The 17,643-nt window shown below is 44.4% G+C and overlaps 2 protein-coding genes across 3 annotated transcripts in view; both read left to right on the top strand.

Annotated features, from left to right (window-relative positions):
* SSTR3 (somatostatin receptor 3) overlaps nucleotides 1–17,643 on the top strand; it is a gene marked incomplete at its 5' end in the record, with an annotated part of 238,607 nt that overhangs the window by 96,767 nt on the left and 124,197 nt on the right. The window lies entirely within an intron of this gene.
* The window catches only part of TMPRSS6 (transmembrane serine protease 6), a 32,527-nt gene that overhangs the window by 3,586 nt on the left and 11,298 nt on the right, over nucleotides 1–17,643 (top strand). Inside the window, exons 4-9 of one of the 2 annotated variants that reach the window (XM_081928246.1) lie at nucleotides 1,689–1,873; nucleotides 8,267–8,308; nucleotides 10,023–10,227; nucleotides 11,490–11,626; nucleotides 13,330–13,442; nucleotides 14,088–14,197. In XM_081928246.1, coding sequence (XP_081784372.1) covers nucleotides 1,689–1,873; nucleotides 8,267–8,308; nucleotides 10,023–10,227; nucleotides 11,490–11,626; nucleotides 13,330–13,442; nucleotides 14,088–14,197 — 792 coding nt within the window. The remainder of the gene's footprint in view (nucleotides 1–1,688; nucleotides 1,874–8,266; nucleotides 8,309–10,022; nucleotides 10,228–11,489; nucleotides 11,627–13,329; nucleotides 13,443–14,087; nucleotides 14,198–17,643) is intronic. The other variant, XM_081928247.1, reaches the window with a different exon arrangement.

Consider the following 17,643-nt stretch of genomic DNA (forward strand, 5'->3'; position numbering starts at 1 on the left):
TTGAAGCTGCGGAGGGCGCTCATTGGGAGTTCTGGTACAAGGTGCCCTCAATATGCTGGTAACATTCAGCTCCATTTCTCCATAACATCTGAATCAAGAAATGCTGTGTAGGCCCCGGACCTGCCTCTGGACAGAGCAGTGGGATGGATGAGGGATAATAAATAGGGCTTGAATCCTAACTGGTCCACTGCCTGCCCTGGATGGGGTTGCGCTTCCTGTGAAGGAGCTGTTTGGGCAAGGTAGCCATAGTTGCTAGAAGTGTCTTTTCCAGCTCTGCCTGAACTTAGACTGTTCCTAACGCCGGAGTGGCTGGCCACAATAGTCCAGGAATTGGTGACATCAAGACTGGATGACAGCAGTGCACTTTATGTGGGCTTCCCTTGAGCTTGACCCAGAAACAGCAGTTAGTGCAAAATGCTTCAGCACGATTGCTGACAGAAGGGAGGCCTTGTCAGCATGTAACACCTCTATTCAGAGATCTGCACTGGCTGCTCATATGCTACTGGGTCCAGAGGTGGAGCTAGCTGATCCAGCACCCAGAGTGGCCCACGGGGGCAGGGCTAGCCGCCCACGGGGTGCATCTGCAGTGGCACGAGTCCCAGGGGTTGTGCTGGTAGTGGGGAGCATCCCTGGGGGGTGCGCCAGTGGCAGTGCGCATCCCAGGGGGGGTGCTGTCCATGGCGATGTCACCCCCCCCCCCATGGGACCCAGGGCGGACCACCCCCACTGCCCCCACCGCCCTCACCTTTCTCCACTACTGACTGTGTCAAGTTCAGGATGTTACCATCGCTATGTAAAGCCTTTAATTGGGAACAGTTTACTTGCAGGAACACCTCACCCTACATGTGCCCATTTGATCTACAGAACTGGCACTGTTACACGTGCCTCATGAGACTCATTCTGCAGTTGTAGGAAACTGATCTTTTAGTGTGGAAGCACCTGCACTTGGAACTCGTGCCAATTACAGTCAGGCAGGCCCTTCACTGAACATTTTTCAGCACCTGCTTAAATTATCTTTTTGTTTAGCAAGCCTATCCAGGCATGTAGATGTTTCTACATTTTAATTTCTTCTATTGTTAATTTTAATTATTTTTTAATGCTTTTTTGGGGGGGGAGAGATTATCAATGCTTTTAATACTTCCTGTAAACCACATAGAGGCTTTATTGCTCTCAGGTAAAGGTACCCCTGACCGTTAGGTCCAGTCGCGGATGACTCTGCGTTGCGCACTCATCTCGCTCTATAGGCCCAGGGAGCTGGCATTTGTCTGCTGACAGCTTCCGGTCCAGTCGCGGACGCCTCTGGGGTTGTGGTGCTCATTTCGCTTTATTGGCCGAGGGAGCCGGCATGCAGCTTCCAGGTCATGTTGCCAGCATGAATAAGCTGCTTCTGGCAAACCAGAGCAGCACACAGAAACACTGTTTACCTTCCTGCCGGAGTGGTACCTATTTATCTACTTGCACTTTGACGTGCTTTCAAACTGCTAGGTTGGCAGGCGCTGGGACAGAGCAATGGGAGCTCACCCTGTCACGGGGATTCAAACTGCCAACCTTCCAATTGGCAAGCCCTAGGCTCTGTGGTTTAGACCACAGCACCACCTGCGTCCCCTTTATTGTACTCAAACCTTATATAAATTTTGTTAAATGAATTAAAATAAATTAAAAATCCATTTGTTTTCTCCATTTGCTAGGGAGGGATCTCTGACATGTTTCTTCTGGTTCGCCCTTCAAGTCCCCAAAGGGCAGCACAAGGAGATGACTGCAGAGAAAGTGAATGCCACGCTCTACAAAGAGCTTCTTGGCAGCATCGATGGAACAGGACACCTCTCATACCAGACGGAATACAAGGTTGACCCAGAATCCTTGGTTTTGCTAGGTGAGTACTAATTGCATATGTGCAGTTTGTACTCCCAAGAAGGAAGAGCTGCCTATGATACCTATATAGTCTGAAAAAAAGATTGCCTGACTCCGCAGAAGAAAAAGATGAGAAGAAACACAGGGTGGAGTGAGTGTGTCTGTAAACAGCATAGGATGCTGACAATATAAGACCAAGAAAGGAAAGATGCAGTGGGATGGATCCAGACTTAGTCATGCTTGGATTAGAGCAGATGAAATCATGACTAACTTAAATCCCATTTATTTCAGTGGGTCTACTCTAGGGATGAGGGAGAAATTCAGTTTGTATTTTAATGTAGTCCTATCGAATGTGCACTTCCCAAAACAATGCTTGAACTGAAACACAGCTATCCGTCAAAGTTTCCACTTTTCCAAATTGGGCTTTGTACTTCTCCAACCAAATAACTGTGAGCAATAATGTGTATGTTGCGGGGGGGGGGGGGGGAGTGTGAATTAAAATGTACCAAAAAAGCATTATATGAAGGGGAAATGCTTGCAAATTTGTATCGTAGGAGATATGCACACTAAAATGCTGGTGGACTTCCGTGAGGATTCTTAACAAATTTGCAAATGGATGTGGAAATGTGGCAAAACTGAACTTGAAACTGGAAATATGAGAAAGCAGATTTGACAAATTCTTCAATTTCTCATCTAAGCATAACTGAGTCTACATCCAACCCAATGTCTCCCCTTTTTGAAAGGAATGCTTTCTGAAGATTTATAAATCTTCCTCAAAAAAACATGTGATAGAAGTCCTAATTTTTATAACAACCACCACCAATGGTGTCACAGTGCTTAAAACCAATAGTATACATTCCAGCCAAAAATGACTCTTCAAAGTTCCATTGACCCAAGTGGCAAAGTTATGTAAGTTTTCCTTCTTTATCTGAACAGCTGATTATCTGGCTGCATCCTGGGCCACTTGGAAAAATGAAGATGTACTATATATTTCATACCTTATCCAGCAGAAGTATCCCCTCTTTGCTGGAGATAGTATCCCATTCCCAGATCTTTGCATGCTAAAATCTTAACATGCTCACTCACCCTCCAAACAGATGGTCAGCATTGTCCGCTTCTCAGTGATCAGCTGGCTGTCACATCTGATCAGCCATCTTTTAGAGGCATGAGTAGGAAACCTATAGCCCTCCAGATGCAGTAGGATTCCAAATCCCATCAGTCCCAGGCAACAGGGACAGTCCGCAGGGATGGTGGGAGCTATAGCTCAACAACATCTGGAAAGCCACAAGTTCTGTTACTTAGAGGATATGCACAGGACGTAATCTATCATGGATAATGGCAGGTGCAGATCAGCTTGCTAGATGTAGCAATTAAAAAGAACAAGTACCACCCACAATGGAAACCTGTTCCCAAGACTAAATCGCACTTGCTGGCAGATAGACTTTAAACATCCCCATAAACCTTCCCCCCCCCACACACACACTGCATTGCATTGCAGTAAGTTTGACAGCAAACTTACATCTCAAACTCTCTTTCAACAGTTTTGCCTTCCTCTTCTTACAGTATACCTTGCAATATTCCCTGTGGAAAAGTTGGCTGTGTTTTTCCAGTATGTGTTTATTCACTCTCACTTCTACACTGCTGGTGAAACACTTATTCCCTCTTTTCAGAGAACGCAGAAAATTCCAGGGAGTTTTAGTATTTAGCGGTGGGAAGAGTTGGGATTGGGATTTGAACAAAATATTCTTGGAATCATCTTGAATTAAAACTTGGCTTGTTTGCAAAAACAAAACAAAAGCCCATGACAAACAGTTAAATGAAATAAAGCTGATGCATTTGCACTACAACTCTAATATTTGCCTGTTTTTACAGTCTTTCCTATTTCAGTGCATTGTGCCGGCCCATAAAACTGGCCTTATTATTAGCTCTTTGTATATTAGATGCTTGCCCCTTTTGCCATCAAACATGTCAATGAATGGATTTTGGTTTCTAATTTCTCTACCTCACCGCTGGCAAAAATGTTAAATGAGACCAACTCTATATGCTTCCGAAAATCTCCCTGCTAAGAAATTGCCATCATTCCTCATTACCTTTTATTTACAGTTTTTTCCATTCCTGAGGCATTCTGCGTGACGCTGCTCAGCTCTAAGTAATTTGTGTATTATAATTTTGCAAATCACACTTAGCAAAGAGCGGAAGGACACATTTCAACCTATCTAAGTGACAAAGGCTATGCCCTGGCATCATCAAATCTCAAACCCACTGTCAAATCTCGGTGGGATTACAATAGATTATGTTATCTGGAGCTTCTGAATAATCTTCAGTTTCCATCACATAGGTAGCCATATTGGGCTCAGACTTACTGGTGCATCCATTTTGCACAATACACTGAACGCAAAATGTTTCATATTAAAAAGTGAGGCAAAATAATTGTGCATGGGCAACCGAAAATGCATAAGGCTGTAATGCCCCCCCCCAACAATTTTAGGATGAACCATATAAATAAAGCCTTTAAAGGCAAATTACCCTCCATCTTTTACCTGACAGTATGTTTCTGCATTCGTTATACTCGTTCTTTATATCTTTCTGTTCAAGTGCTTCATTCCAGCTTGTTATAAAAGCAGATGTCTAAGTGAGTAAGAAATAGATGTACTTTCCTTTGTTCCGTGTGTCTGTGGCTTTTACATAAGAATCCCATGCAATCCACTTGGATGTTTCAGTGCTGCTGAGAATTCGATATGTTCAAAGCTGAACATGTCAGCCTTCCACCTAAGCTGCTTCCCTCTGTTCTCTATATCCTAAGACCACATGAAGATGCCTGCCATTTCAGGCCAGTCGCCCATCTAGTCAAGTTTCCTGTTCTCACAGTGGCAAACTGCATCCCTATGGGAAGTCCACAAGCAGGGGCCAAGCATGCTCTCCTTTCCAGTGGTTTCCAGCAACTGATACTCACATCGGTGTAGCGTGGGGAGGGGGCAGAGGGGCAGTGGCCCTGGGCACAAAATTCTGAGAGGCATACAACCAGGCTGAGCTCCTACCGCCTTCCAGAGCCATGGGAAGGCAAGCCACACCCGGCCTGGGTCTTCGGGGCTGTGCCTCCTTCTCCACATGGCCAGTCAAGGGACTCTCACTTGCGACCTCCTCCTGGGCTGGCCAATGAGGTTAGACCAGCTCACCCTTCCCTCCACACTGGCTCCTCCACCGCTATGCCTCCACCCCAGCTTCCCAGTCCACCAGAGGGGCATAACACTTGCCCCACCCTGGGTGCTGGCAACCCATACTTTCAGAGTCAGGTAGGTAGCCATGTGTGCATGCACACAGAAGCTTATACCAAGAACAAACTTAGTTGGTCCCTAAGGTGCTACTGGACATTTTTTTTTTTATTCTTTTATATATTTCCACTTTCAGAGTATACAGCTTACCGTATTGGCCCGCATATAAGCTGCACCTGAATATAAGCCGCAGCTTTAAAATTTGGGGTGGGGGGGAGAGAGAAAAGAAGACAATATCCAAATACAAGCCGCTCCCTTAAAATTCTGCAGGCACTCACACCCGTTTCGTTTTACCATATGTCTATTTCAGCAGCGATATTGTAAAAGCCACTTTAGGTAAGGTCACAAATTTAAGCCGTGCTTTAACTTTTCACAGACAGAATTTGGGGGAAAATCAGGCCAATACGGTACTTATAAAGCACATTCCCCACCCCCTAAAGAATCATGGGAGCTGTGGTTTACCCCTCACAGAGCTGCGATTCCCATAACCCTTAATAAACTACAATTTCCAGGATTCTTGGGGTGTGTACCTTAAATACATGGTGTATACACAGCCTTTTTCTGCTTTGCTACCTGTATTAAGGCCATCAGTTTGCTTGGTGCCGTGCACACTGGTGGTACTGTATAAATAACAACAATAATACTTCCCTCTAATTGGAGATAATCATTGCTTTCCTTCCATGCTAAGTGCAGAGAGGCGTGATTCATTATTTAATGGGTAACTGTAAAGACTTTTGTACCTCAGAAGGAAGCCTCGCTATGATAATTGTCGTATTACATGGTATGGTGACAAATTCTTTTAAAGCTTTAAGAGCTTCTTAACTGGAGGGATTTGTCCTGCATTAACTCTCCTGATTTTCTTTGATTTGTTAAAAATCAAGAACAGATTGTCTTTTTTAAAAAATACTAACTAGGTTCTGAAATAAATTCTAACCATATAAATGTTGGTTCAAAAAAAATTCTTTGAGACAAAATAGGTTTAGGAATGAACCTATTAAAAGGAAATAGATTCAGAAATATATATTTAAGTGCAAAGTTTTGTAGACTTTTTGTTGCTATTTATTTTGTGTTTGGTTTAAGGAGAGAATTGCTTTAGATAAGATAAATGAATTCTCTGGATTCCCAGATCCATGTGTGAGGCAAGTACTCTTTGCTGGGGGGCGTGGGTGGTGCTGGGGGTTAAACCACAGAGCCTAGGACTTACCGATCAGAAGGTCAGCGGTTTGAATCCCCACGACGGGGTGAGCTCCCTGCTCCTGCCAACCTAACAGCTCAAAAGGACGTCAAAGTGCAAATAGATAAATATGTACCACTCCAGCGGGAAGGTAAACGGCGTTTCCGTGTGCTGCTCTGGTTTGCCAGAAGCGGCTTAGTCATGCTGGCCACATGACCCAGAAGCTGTACGCCGGCTCGCTTACTCTATGGTCTTAAGACCTTAATGTGTTTATTAGAGTTAAGCATGTTGATTACAGGAATCTGATTTATCCCAGTTTTTTTAAAAAAAATATTTTAATCAGTTTAATGTGCAAATGGGATGGAACACATGTGAAAGTGACTTGTACTGAGATTAGTCGGCTCCATCTAGCCCTAGACTGAAGGCTACCAGTTTAAAGTGCACTTTTGTGGATGTAGGATTGATTGGAAAGAATGAATTACTAATATATTTAGCACTGCCAATTCCAGCTCTGTAATCCCTTTGCCTATCATATGGAAATGGAGTGTTGTGAGACTGCAATTAGGATAAAGCACTGTGTTGGGTGCAATGTGGGATCACAATGGCCTTTCCACTTCCACTTCTTTGCACAAGTGGAATAATTCAGCATTGCTAAAGTGTTCTGGTCTGGAAGCACCTACAAAGTACAAGAATATTTCCTCTCCATTTCCTCCCCTCTAAAGACTGATATCTGGATGTATTCCCACCCACCATCCCACTTCTTTTGACTCATCTCTATTCTTACAAAGCTGTAAAGGGGGAAAACAAAACCCAACAACTTAATTGTCTTTTGCTTTGCTTTCCCTTGTCAAAGCCATCTGACATTAAAGAACAGCTCAGTGTCTCTTCCATTGTACATCACTCACCCCAGCTTGTTTTTCTTCCCACATCCTCCCCGCCTCTTGTTTCCTCCCCTGCATATTCAGTTCGGTTTGAATACTTGTAGTAGAGATTTCTGAAAAAGGCATTCGATAACTTAAAGCGTCCTCTTGATGACTGATCCCTTTGAATGACAGCATCCCCACCCACACCCACCTCAATTTTGATACCATTTAGCCCTGATTCAGGAAATGTCCATAGCTCAGTGGCAGAGCTTTGCATGCACAAGGTCCCGGGTTCAATCCCTGGTGTCTCTATGTAGGACTGGGATAGACCTTTGCCTGAAGCCCTGGAAAGCTGCTGCTAGTCAATGTAAACAATCAGTAGCATTTCCAGGGGGGACAGTGGCCCCAGGTGCATTTGGGGGAAGGCCAGGACATTTTGCTCCTTGCCTCCCTGCCTGTCCCATGCCATTGGGTTGGAACCAGAAGCCTTGAATCTTCTTTTCTGGTGCATGAAGGAGGAGAGAAAAAGGGGGTGCTTGAGCAGGCAGACTCATACATATAGTGCTGAACCAGTGCCAGATTTACGTATACGCTAAACAAGCTATAGCTTAGGGGCCCACTCTCTTGGGGGGGGCCCAAAAAATATACTTCTTCTTAATTGTATTTCACTATTAATATACTTCCTTTTAATTGTATTTCAGTTCAATAATTACTTTGATAAAATACATGTTTTTTATGTGCAAATGGCTTTAGATACCTATTAGGTCCATAAATTACCATATAGCATATATTCAACACAAAAAACAGTGACAATTTTTTTGTTGACAAAGGACAGCTGGATATATAAAGGTCCCCATTACCTTCAGTAGCTTAGGGCCTCATCAAACCTAAATCTGGCCCTGTGCTGAACTATGACTTGGCATTCTATTCAACCAATTATTGACAATGGGAAGGGGGATTTATGGTGTGTATGGTGCAACATGAAAAATGGAAACTGGGCATGAATGGAGTGGATCTTTCTAGCCTTTTTAAGTTTTTAGTTTTTGGTCTTGCAGGATCTCATGTGGTTTTGTTTTGTTTTTCTTTGTGTGTTTTTTTTCTAACAGAATCCAGTGTGAAAGACATAAAAGTCCTGAAATCCACATTGGGTAGGCTGTTTATTTCTCCCTTATTTTATGTTTCTTGCATTGAAGTGTGTGAGAGGAGTTTATTTTTTAAAATCCATAAACCAATGTGACATTTTATCTCTTGAATTTATATCCCGCCCTTCTTCTCAAAGGACCTCAGGGTGGCAAACAAGTGATGAAACAATAAAAATATTTTGAAAACAGCAGGAACTAATAGCACTCGGCCTCATTTTCATAGGTTGCATTCTTATATATTGTTATTGTCCTTTGTTTTGTGGGTGGATGTTTAATCTGATTCTTCTGAGCATCTTTGGGTTTACCTTCAGTAGGGAAAGATATCATTGTGGTTGGTCCTTGTCCTCATGCATTGATTCTGTTTTTAATACCTCTAACCTCAGCATAGACTTGGAGTTTCCTGTGGGTATGCAATGTGTGAAATACACATGCCTTTTTTAAAAAGCAAATGAGGAACGTCTACTTGTCTTAAATAATATTTTTATGAGCACTTGTCATTTGTGTGTATGCATGTGGATGCTGGTTGTCACACTAAACCATAGTTTAGCGTAGTGTAAATTGATCTAGCCTTCTTCCAGGCTTCTGAGCTCCTCACTCCCCTTCCCATCTCTTGCAGGACTGAGAGAAAGAGCTCAGAAGCTTTCATTTCCACTTTTGCTGAACCACAACTTACCACGTTGTCCAAGCTGGGAACCATGGTTAATAATAAATATAGCTAGTTTAAACAAGCCTGCTTCAGAAACTACCCTTCAAAGTGGTCTTGTTTTAAACTAACAATTGTTAATGCTAACCACAGTTTCACTCCAGATTACACAACAGAACCATGGTTAATTAAAAGGAAAATCTCCCCAAAGGGAGAGCATCCAAACCTGGGAGGAGGCTAGGCTTGTTAACATCATGCTAAACCATGGTTTAGCTGACATCCACAGGTTGTCTTTGCCCATGTATATGTATATGTCTTCGGGGGTTTTTAACATTTGTGCTTATACTCCAGAGTGGGGAACTGGATCTAGCTGCTGGCCAAGATTCCTAAATCCCCCAGCCTGGTGGGTGGGAGAAGCCACCTGTCTCTCACCTGATCATAATGACATAAAGTATAATACATAAGCTTTGAAACAGCTACTTATTACTTTTACTATCTTGTAATTTTATTCTCCCTGTTCCTATGACTGTTTTATTTGTGCTTTAAACTTAAAAAATGTAAAATGCAAAAGATGTTTAAAAAATACTTTTGACAGTGCACTTTTAAAATGTCATTTTGTAATGAAACAGTTCGGAAATGAGCAGAAAAGAAGAGCGCCATTGGGTCAAAGCAAAGCATTTTTTTAATAACAATTCTGTTGATTTCAATCAGAGATTTAAGCATATCTTTCCCCTTTTTCCATTGGGACAAAAGGACTTGAGCACAGTTTTTGGGGTGACAAGGACTGAGATGGCTAGCAATGCTTTAAAGAGAGAGAGTGGTGCCACTGAAGAACCAGACTGGTTACTAAATTTTGATCGTATCAAAAGAACCTGGAGGAATGCAGACTGCAAACCCCTCCTATGCTGCAATCCTACAGAACACTCACTTTCCTCAGAGTGAGCACCATTGAACTCAATGGGGCTTAATTCTGAGTAGGCATGTCAGTGGTGGTGCTGTAAGACCCCTTTTCTGCAAGACAACTCCCCCCCCCCTTCAGTCTAGTGGGACGCTCTGCAGTTTTGTTTTTCTTTGTAGGTTGCTACAGGTACAGCTACATCAGGGAAGATGCTGTGCTCAAGCTGAGGGGCCCGGACTACCTTGCCTCTAGCTGCCTCTGGCATCTCCATGGCCCCAAAGGCCACATGATCAAGCTGCGCCTGGAATGGACCCTCTCCGAATGCAGAGACCGACTGGCCATGTATGACGCAGCAGGACCTCTGGAAAAGCGACTCATCACTTCGTAGGTAGCTTTGATGCCATAGAAGCGTGAATGGCAAAAGATGGGGCCACGGGGCTGCTTTGCGCATCACAGTAAAGCCGTGTTTAATGTCTTATACTGAATGAGCACATAGCAACGTGGCATGACCGTCTTGGCTTGGGGCTCGTACACAGTGGCGTAGCGTGGGTTGTCAGCACCCGGGGCAAGGCAAGTAATTTGCACCCCCTAACCCTAACCCCCAGATGTTGCGCCCAGTGCGGCCAGCCCCTCTTGCACCCCCCATGCTACGCCACTGCTCGTACACACTTCTGCAAAACATGGGTCCAAGAGATTTTCCAGTTGCCCGATGCTTTCTAGCCATGGATCCAAGCTGGGTTTGGTTTTGTTTTTTGTCCCACTGCTTTCCTCTGGAAAACTCACTATTTACTGCTGAATCGGAACAATCACCAATCTACAGAGAAATTGATTCGTTCCAATTCAGCAGTGAACTGAGAGCGGGACAAGCAGAAGTGTGCATGAGTCTTTGGCTGGTGTAATGTTTGAGTGGGAAATGGTGGTTCGTTTCGCTGAAACATGCCACAGTTGGGAAGCCCAAAACAATGGCTTTTTTGGAGCAAAAGGAATCACAATTTCTGCATTAGACATAACAGTAAGCCAAGGGTCATGGCCTGGTTTCCACATTAGCACTAGGGTAACATGACCAGAACTTTTGGAAAACATTCAGGAAAACTTTCTGACAGCAAGAGCTGTTCGGCAGTGGAACAGACTCCCACAAGAGGTTGTGGACTCTCCTTCCCTGGAGGTTTTTAAGTGGAAGTTGGATGGTCATCTGTCATGGATGCTTTAGCTAAGAGCCCTGCATTGGAGGGGCTTGAACTAGATGCCCCTTGGGGTCCTATCAATCTCTATGATACTGCAAATACAAAACCCACTTTAAAAAAACACATACACAGGCATGTTCTTTAAAAAACACGTTTCTAGCCGTCCTGGTAATTAAGGGCTTATCCATACTTCCTCTTGTACCACTGCTTTCCCCCACAGAAAGCTGCTCTTTAGTGCTCAATCAGAGCAAACAGCAATTGGGGGTTTTCCCCAAAGTGGGTTTTCCCTTGGAAAGGAGCTAGGCAAGGGAGAAACTGCTCAGACCCATGCTTTCTAGCCACAGCACAAGTGGAAATGTAGATGAGTCCTCATCTCCCCCCTTCAAAGTCCCTTCGTTTTCTCTCTGCCCTTTCCCACCTTGTCAATACACTCATCTCCTCTGTTTTCACCCTCTGCCCCAGGCTGTATGGCTGCAGCCGCCAGGAGCCTGTGGTGGAGGTCCTGTCTTCAGGCCCCGTCATGTCTGTGGTGTGGAAGAAGGGGATGTACAGCTACTACGATCCTTTCATACTCTCTGCACAGGCTGTGCCCTTTGAAGGTGAGGAAGGATCCCAAGAGGTCTGGAAAGAAAAAAGAAGATGCAAACCCTTCACTTCCTTTGCCAAACATCACTCATCATAGATATAGATATTTATTACAATTTCAGCAGCCAACACCATATCTGAGATGTAGAGTAATTGCTATCTATTATGGAATGGAAGCTTTGCACAGTAATTTGGCCCAAGAATTCACTGATGTTTGGAAAGCAACTTAGACACTAAGATAAGAGCAACCTTTATATAAGAAGATGTAAGACAAATTTCCACTTATACTAGAGCCAGAATCTGGGACAGAAGATTGCACAGTAATTATCCATGCTGGCCTCTGGACAGGAGAAAGCTTAATACTTAGCACCACATCTACATAGTTCTAGCACAGATGAGCCACAGAAAAGCATATCTCCTTCACCTGCAAAAATATTCCAGGTTCATCTCCTGGCATTTCCAGTTAAAGTGATTTCACTTTAGGGCTGGGGAAGGTCTGTGTGTGAGGAGCCAGTCATCATAGACAATACAAGGCTACATGACCCAATGATCTGACTCTATATAAGGCAGCTTTGGGTGTTTACGCCATCACCACAGGGATTCTCTATCAAAGTTAGCATTAGGATATCCAAACAGCAACCTCTTAAATTATGGAGCGGGGAACTTGTGGCTCTCCAGATGTTGTTGGACTCCAATTCCCACCAGCCCCAACCAGTATGAGGGCCAGGTGTTGTCCACTGCTGTTCTAAGTAAAAGTGCTCTGAGTGGTTCTCTATTTGCTAAAAAGAAAGTAAATAGACTTGAAGGTCCATAACTTCTGATTTGCAAGGAAGTGAAAGTGCCTCAGTCAAATGCACAGGCATGCTTCCCTGCCACACACAAACACATGTGCACATACACTGGCTATACAGAAAGGACTGTGTTAGCCAAAGAATTCCCTTATACCATGTCCAAACCATTGATCCAAGTTCCTCAATACAGAATTGTCTTCACTAACTGGCAGTGGCTCTCAAGTGTATCAGACAAGAGCCTTCCCCCAGGGCTACCAGGAGATCCCAGGGTCTGAATCTTCACCACTTCCTCTTGTTCATTGGATTGGACATCAGGGTCTGGAAATTGACAAGGTGCCTATAGGCAGTCCAAAAACACAATCAAGCATATATTTCCTCAGTATATATTCAATGTCAACATGAGGAAGCTCCTTGACATCTCCGAGATCTGTTATCAGTCTGCCATGCACAACTGCAGATTTGCTAAAAGGTAAAGGGACCCCTAACCATTAGGTCCAGTCGTGGCCGACTCTGGGGTTGCAGTGCTCACCTCGCTTTGTTGGAAATGCCGTTTACCTTCCTGCCAGAGCGGTACCTATTTATCTACTTGCACTTTGACATGCTTTCGAACTGCTAGATGGGCAGGAGTAGGGACCGAGCAACGGGAGCTCAGCCCGTCGCAGGGATTCAAACCGCCGACCTTCTGATCATCAAGCCCTAGGCTCTGTGGTTTAACCCACAGCGCCACCCACATCGTGCAGATTTGCTAGCAACGGTTAAATCATTGCATCAACAGAATAACTATAACTCATTTCTCCCTGAGACAAAGGACTGCCTAGTTTTACAGTGTTTCTATGAGCAGTCCCTACCTCTGAGTGGGAAGTATAAACACGAGCAACATTTTTTTGAGTGGCTCAGCTGGTGTCAGAATATTTCTGTCTTTTCAGCCTGCCAGATGAATCTAACGCTACAGGGAAGCCAGGAGATACAAGGGAACATCAGGACTCCGTATTACCCTAGTTACTATGCGCCCAATACGCAGTGCACTTGGCACATGACGGTGAGGTCTCCTTGTCCTTTGCTAGGAAAGCAATGGAAGATGGGCTGTGTGTGTCCTTCTGCAACAAAGCAATCAATTAAATTCTGTACCAAAAGAATTGCATTATGCACTTATTATTGTTATTGTTGTTACATTTACACCCGGGTCCCTATCTTGAAGGATTTCACTCAGGGGAGTGTGCATGGCTCTCTTCCTGCAGGCTCAGATTTCATTCTCACAACCACCCTGTGAGGTTGTTTAGACTGAAAACTAGTGTGGCTGGCCAAAGGTCACTAGGTAAATGTAGATCTGAACCCAGATCTCCCTGGTTGCAGCCCTAATGTGTTCTCTTATTTTGCACACTTTAAAAAAAAACAAAAAACTGAGCCTCTTGTTGAGGATACTAAGTCTGCATGTGCTCATCTCTCTCCCCTTCTTCCCCTCATGCTTTGCTGATTCGCTTCTGTATTCAAAGCCCCTTTACCTAGCGTTATGCAAATACAATAGTTAACGTCAGAGACAGGGAAGCTGTGGACCTACAGATGCTGCTGGACTCCAACTCCCATCAGCTCCAGCCAGCATGGCAAATGGTGGGGGATGATGGGAGTTGTAGTCCAACAAGTTCCCCATCCCTGGTTAACATAGACAACATCTCCATCTTTGCAGGTCCCATCTCTGGAATATGGAGTCGTCCTTTGGTTTGATGCTTACACTCTGAGGAGACAGAAGCATGACCTCCCATGTACCCAAGGGCAATGGACCATCCAGAACAGAAAGTAAGGAGATTGTGACACTTTGGTATGGCTGTTTATGTCCCTTTCTTCGTGGACGCTCCAGCTCACTTTTTATTGGGTTGGAGTTATCTCCCGGACTTCTGTTTTTGTTCTTCCTGCTGCCCATCATTCAAAGAGGAATCTGCTGGGAAAGGTTCTCTCCACCTCTTCCTGCGACATCATATCCTCTGTGCTTTCACTTCTTCTAGCTCTGCGCTTTGAACACCCACCTGACAGGCAGAAATTCAAGAGGTGCATCCCCCCTCCCCCCCATTTTCCCCACTATATCACCATATCACTTGTTGTATTTCTGCCATAGTGTGGCTTTTAAGAGCCCTGGTCCTCTGGTTGCTTCTATATGAAGTGCATATGGAACAACCGTCCCGATTTGTTTTCACAAAGTTTGCATGGCAGTCATACGCAATCACCATCAACGGGTTGTTATCTTGAATTTTCCACTGTAGTTTCTGGTCACTTTTCTTACAGTAAAAAGTTATTTTTTGGGGGGGGAGGATTTGTAGTGCAAGAGAACCTTGTTTAGCAGTTCCTATCTATTGCAATGTATTTGCTTTCTTTGTGGTGGGTTATAAAGGCACATTCTTATCGTGCAAGGAGCACATACTAGCAACTAGCCTGTGCAAAAGTGTGAGAGCCTGGAAGTGTCAGAAGAAAAGGTGGCATTCCTAATTTACTTGCAATCATAGCTGGAAAAAGGAGATGCACTGACCCCAAGCATTTCTGGTTCCCTTGCTTTGGTAGGCGCATAATTTGAGGACTCCTTCCATGTGGATCAGTCCTAAAAGTTATCCAAACTTGAGATTTTATCCAAACTTGAGTTTAGACTCCCCAGCTTATAATTCCTTCCTTCTATATTTTCAGAGGTATCATCACAATGAATATCCATAGGGCACTCCTTTTTTCAGGGCTTCAGTTTCAAACCCACCTCCTGTTTTTGTTAAGCTGGCTACAACCAGTATCTGGCATCCTTGGCTAGTAATCAGGGTTCAAGTGCCCTGGCAGAGAACACTGCTAATGCCTTACCTCATCCTGCCCTCCTGCACCGGCTGGGTAGCTGGGTCTTAGAGATACACACTATTTTATTTCCCACAATGCCCTGGAACTTAAGGATCTGCCTTATACTGAATCAGACCATTGGTCTATCTAGTTCAATGTTGCATTGTCCGGCAGTGGCTCCCCAAAGTTTCACACAGGGAGTTTTCCCCAGCCCGAGCTGGAGATTGAACCTGCGACCTTCTGCATGCAAAGCAGATGCTCTCCTGCTGAGCTGCGGCCCCAGAACAATTCTTCATAGGGAATCAAAACAGCAAGCAGTTCAGTCGCCTGCTGCTGCCCACTGTGCCTGCCATTGGCTGCAACTATGCCTGCCCTACTAGGTCAGTGGTTCTACTGGAGCCAGTAGCAGATGGCATGGAGGGGCAGAGGTGCTCACCTGACCTCTGGCCAGTGATGTCATTGCTGCTTACTGTTGGGAATGTTCTGGGGTGCAGGAGAGGATATATTGACTAATTATATCCTTATCCAACTTGTGCTAACAAGTTCCCAAAATATCAGCAGAGTTTATAAACATTCCCTTTTTAGTTTGCAACGGTAACGTGTGCACAGGTTCGCTAGAACCTCTATAATAATTACTCTGGTAATTTCCCCTTTGATCCCTCTTAAAATACAAGACACTACACAGTCTTTATAAAAGTATAAAAGAGTTTACTCACGTTCTGTTCACAATATGATCCCAGAAGGCACACAGACTTAAAAAGGTAAAATACATTTAGAATCTATCTTGTAGCAAGATAGTCCTTATCTCCTCTCTTGGCTGGGAGCCAAGAGAGCATCCTTAGATGTTCCTCATGGAAGGAAGATGACAGCGAGAGGCAAGAGAGAGAGGCAAGAGGCAAGAGAGAGAGATGGCTGCCTGCCCTGTGCTTTTATCATTACCTGCACAGGTGAGGCCACACCCACCTCTGGTCACATGCGGAGGAAGTCCGTCCCCAGGAAGTTTACCTGCTTGCTGGACAGACATCCCTCCCCATGTTCTAACATGTACACTCTAGGAATGTTGTCATTGACTGCTCCTGTGTTTTACATCCCACATACCCCTTCTCAGGCAATACAACATACACAAAATATAAACAACTTTATTCAACCACCCAGAGTCCCAGCTTGACACGTAGATTCTGGAAACTCTCTCTTGGTAGGGGTTTCGTCAGGATGTCAGCAGTCATCTCTTGGGTGCTGCAGTAGGATAGCTCCACAAGTCCATCCTGGATCATCTGGCGTATGTAGTGGTATTTAACCCCAATGTGTTTTGTTCTGGCCAGGAACTTCTCACTCTGTGTCAGCTTCAGGCAACTTTGATTGTCCTCCAGCAAGCTGACAGGCCCTTTTCTCACCAACCCAAAGTCCTTTATGAGTTGATCAAGCCAGGCGATCTCTCTGCAGGCTTCTGTTGCTGCAACGTATTCTGATTCTGTGGAAGATAATGCTACACAGCTCTGTTTATAACTGCCCCATGAAACAGGTCCATCCCCAAACATGAAAACATGACCACTTGTTGATTTATAATCAGCATTATCCCCAGCCCAATCCGCATCAGTATACCCAACCAACTTAGGGTCTCTGACGGCTGGTAACCTTAATTTACAATTCATGGTACCCTTCAAATATCGCACCACCCTCTTTACACCTGCCCAATCATGCTCAGTGGGAGAATTCACTTTTCTGCTAAGAATCCCCACAGCATTAGCTAAGTCAGGTCTACATGTGGTAACTAAATACAAAAGTTTACCAATCGCCGACCTGTAGTCATTGTTGTCTGGCAACTGCTTCGAATCCTGCTGATTCTTCAGGAAGTCAGTAGCCATCGGTGTAGCAACTGGATGTGCGTCTTGCATCTGCATGTGCTCAACTAGCTCGTGGATCTTCTGTCTTTGGCTGAGAAGAAATGAACCGTCCTCTTCTCTTTCCACCTGGATCCCGAGGTAGTACTGGACATCTCCTAGCTCCTTGACCTCCACCTCTTTGCTAAGGTGTTTTACTATCTGTGTATAGTCTTTCTCACTTGCTGTGGCAATAATCAGGTCATCAACAAATGCTAGAATATATGAGAATTGTCCATTATTTGACTTACTGTACAAGCACTTGTCAGCGTCGCCTTGCTTGTACCCAAGTTGCGTCAGCATTTTATGCAACTTCTGGTTCCAGGCTCTAGCAGCCTGTTTAAGTCCATAAAGTCCTTTCTGGAGTTTGCACACTAAATGCGCCTCATGTGGTTTCACAAAACCTTTGGGCTGTTTCATATAAATTTCTTCTGAAATCTGCCCATGTAGAAAAGCGGTAGCAATGTCTATGTGTTTCACTCTCATTTTCTTGGAGGCTGCAATGCTTAAAAGCATTCTTACACTGCTGTACCTCACGGTTGGTGCAAAAACTTC

Source organism: Podarcis melisellensis, assembly GCF_964234715.1.
Source record: "Podarcis melisellensis genome assembly, chromosome: 10".
NCBI classification, from domain to species: domain Eukaryota; kingdom Metazoa; phylum Chordata; class Lepidosauria; order Squamata; family Lacertidae; genus Podarcis; species Podarcis melisellensis.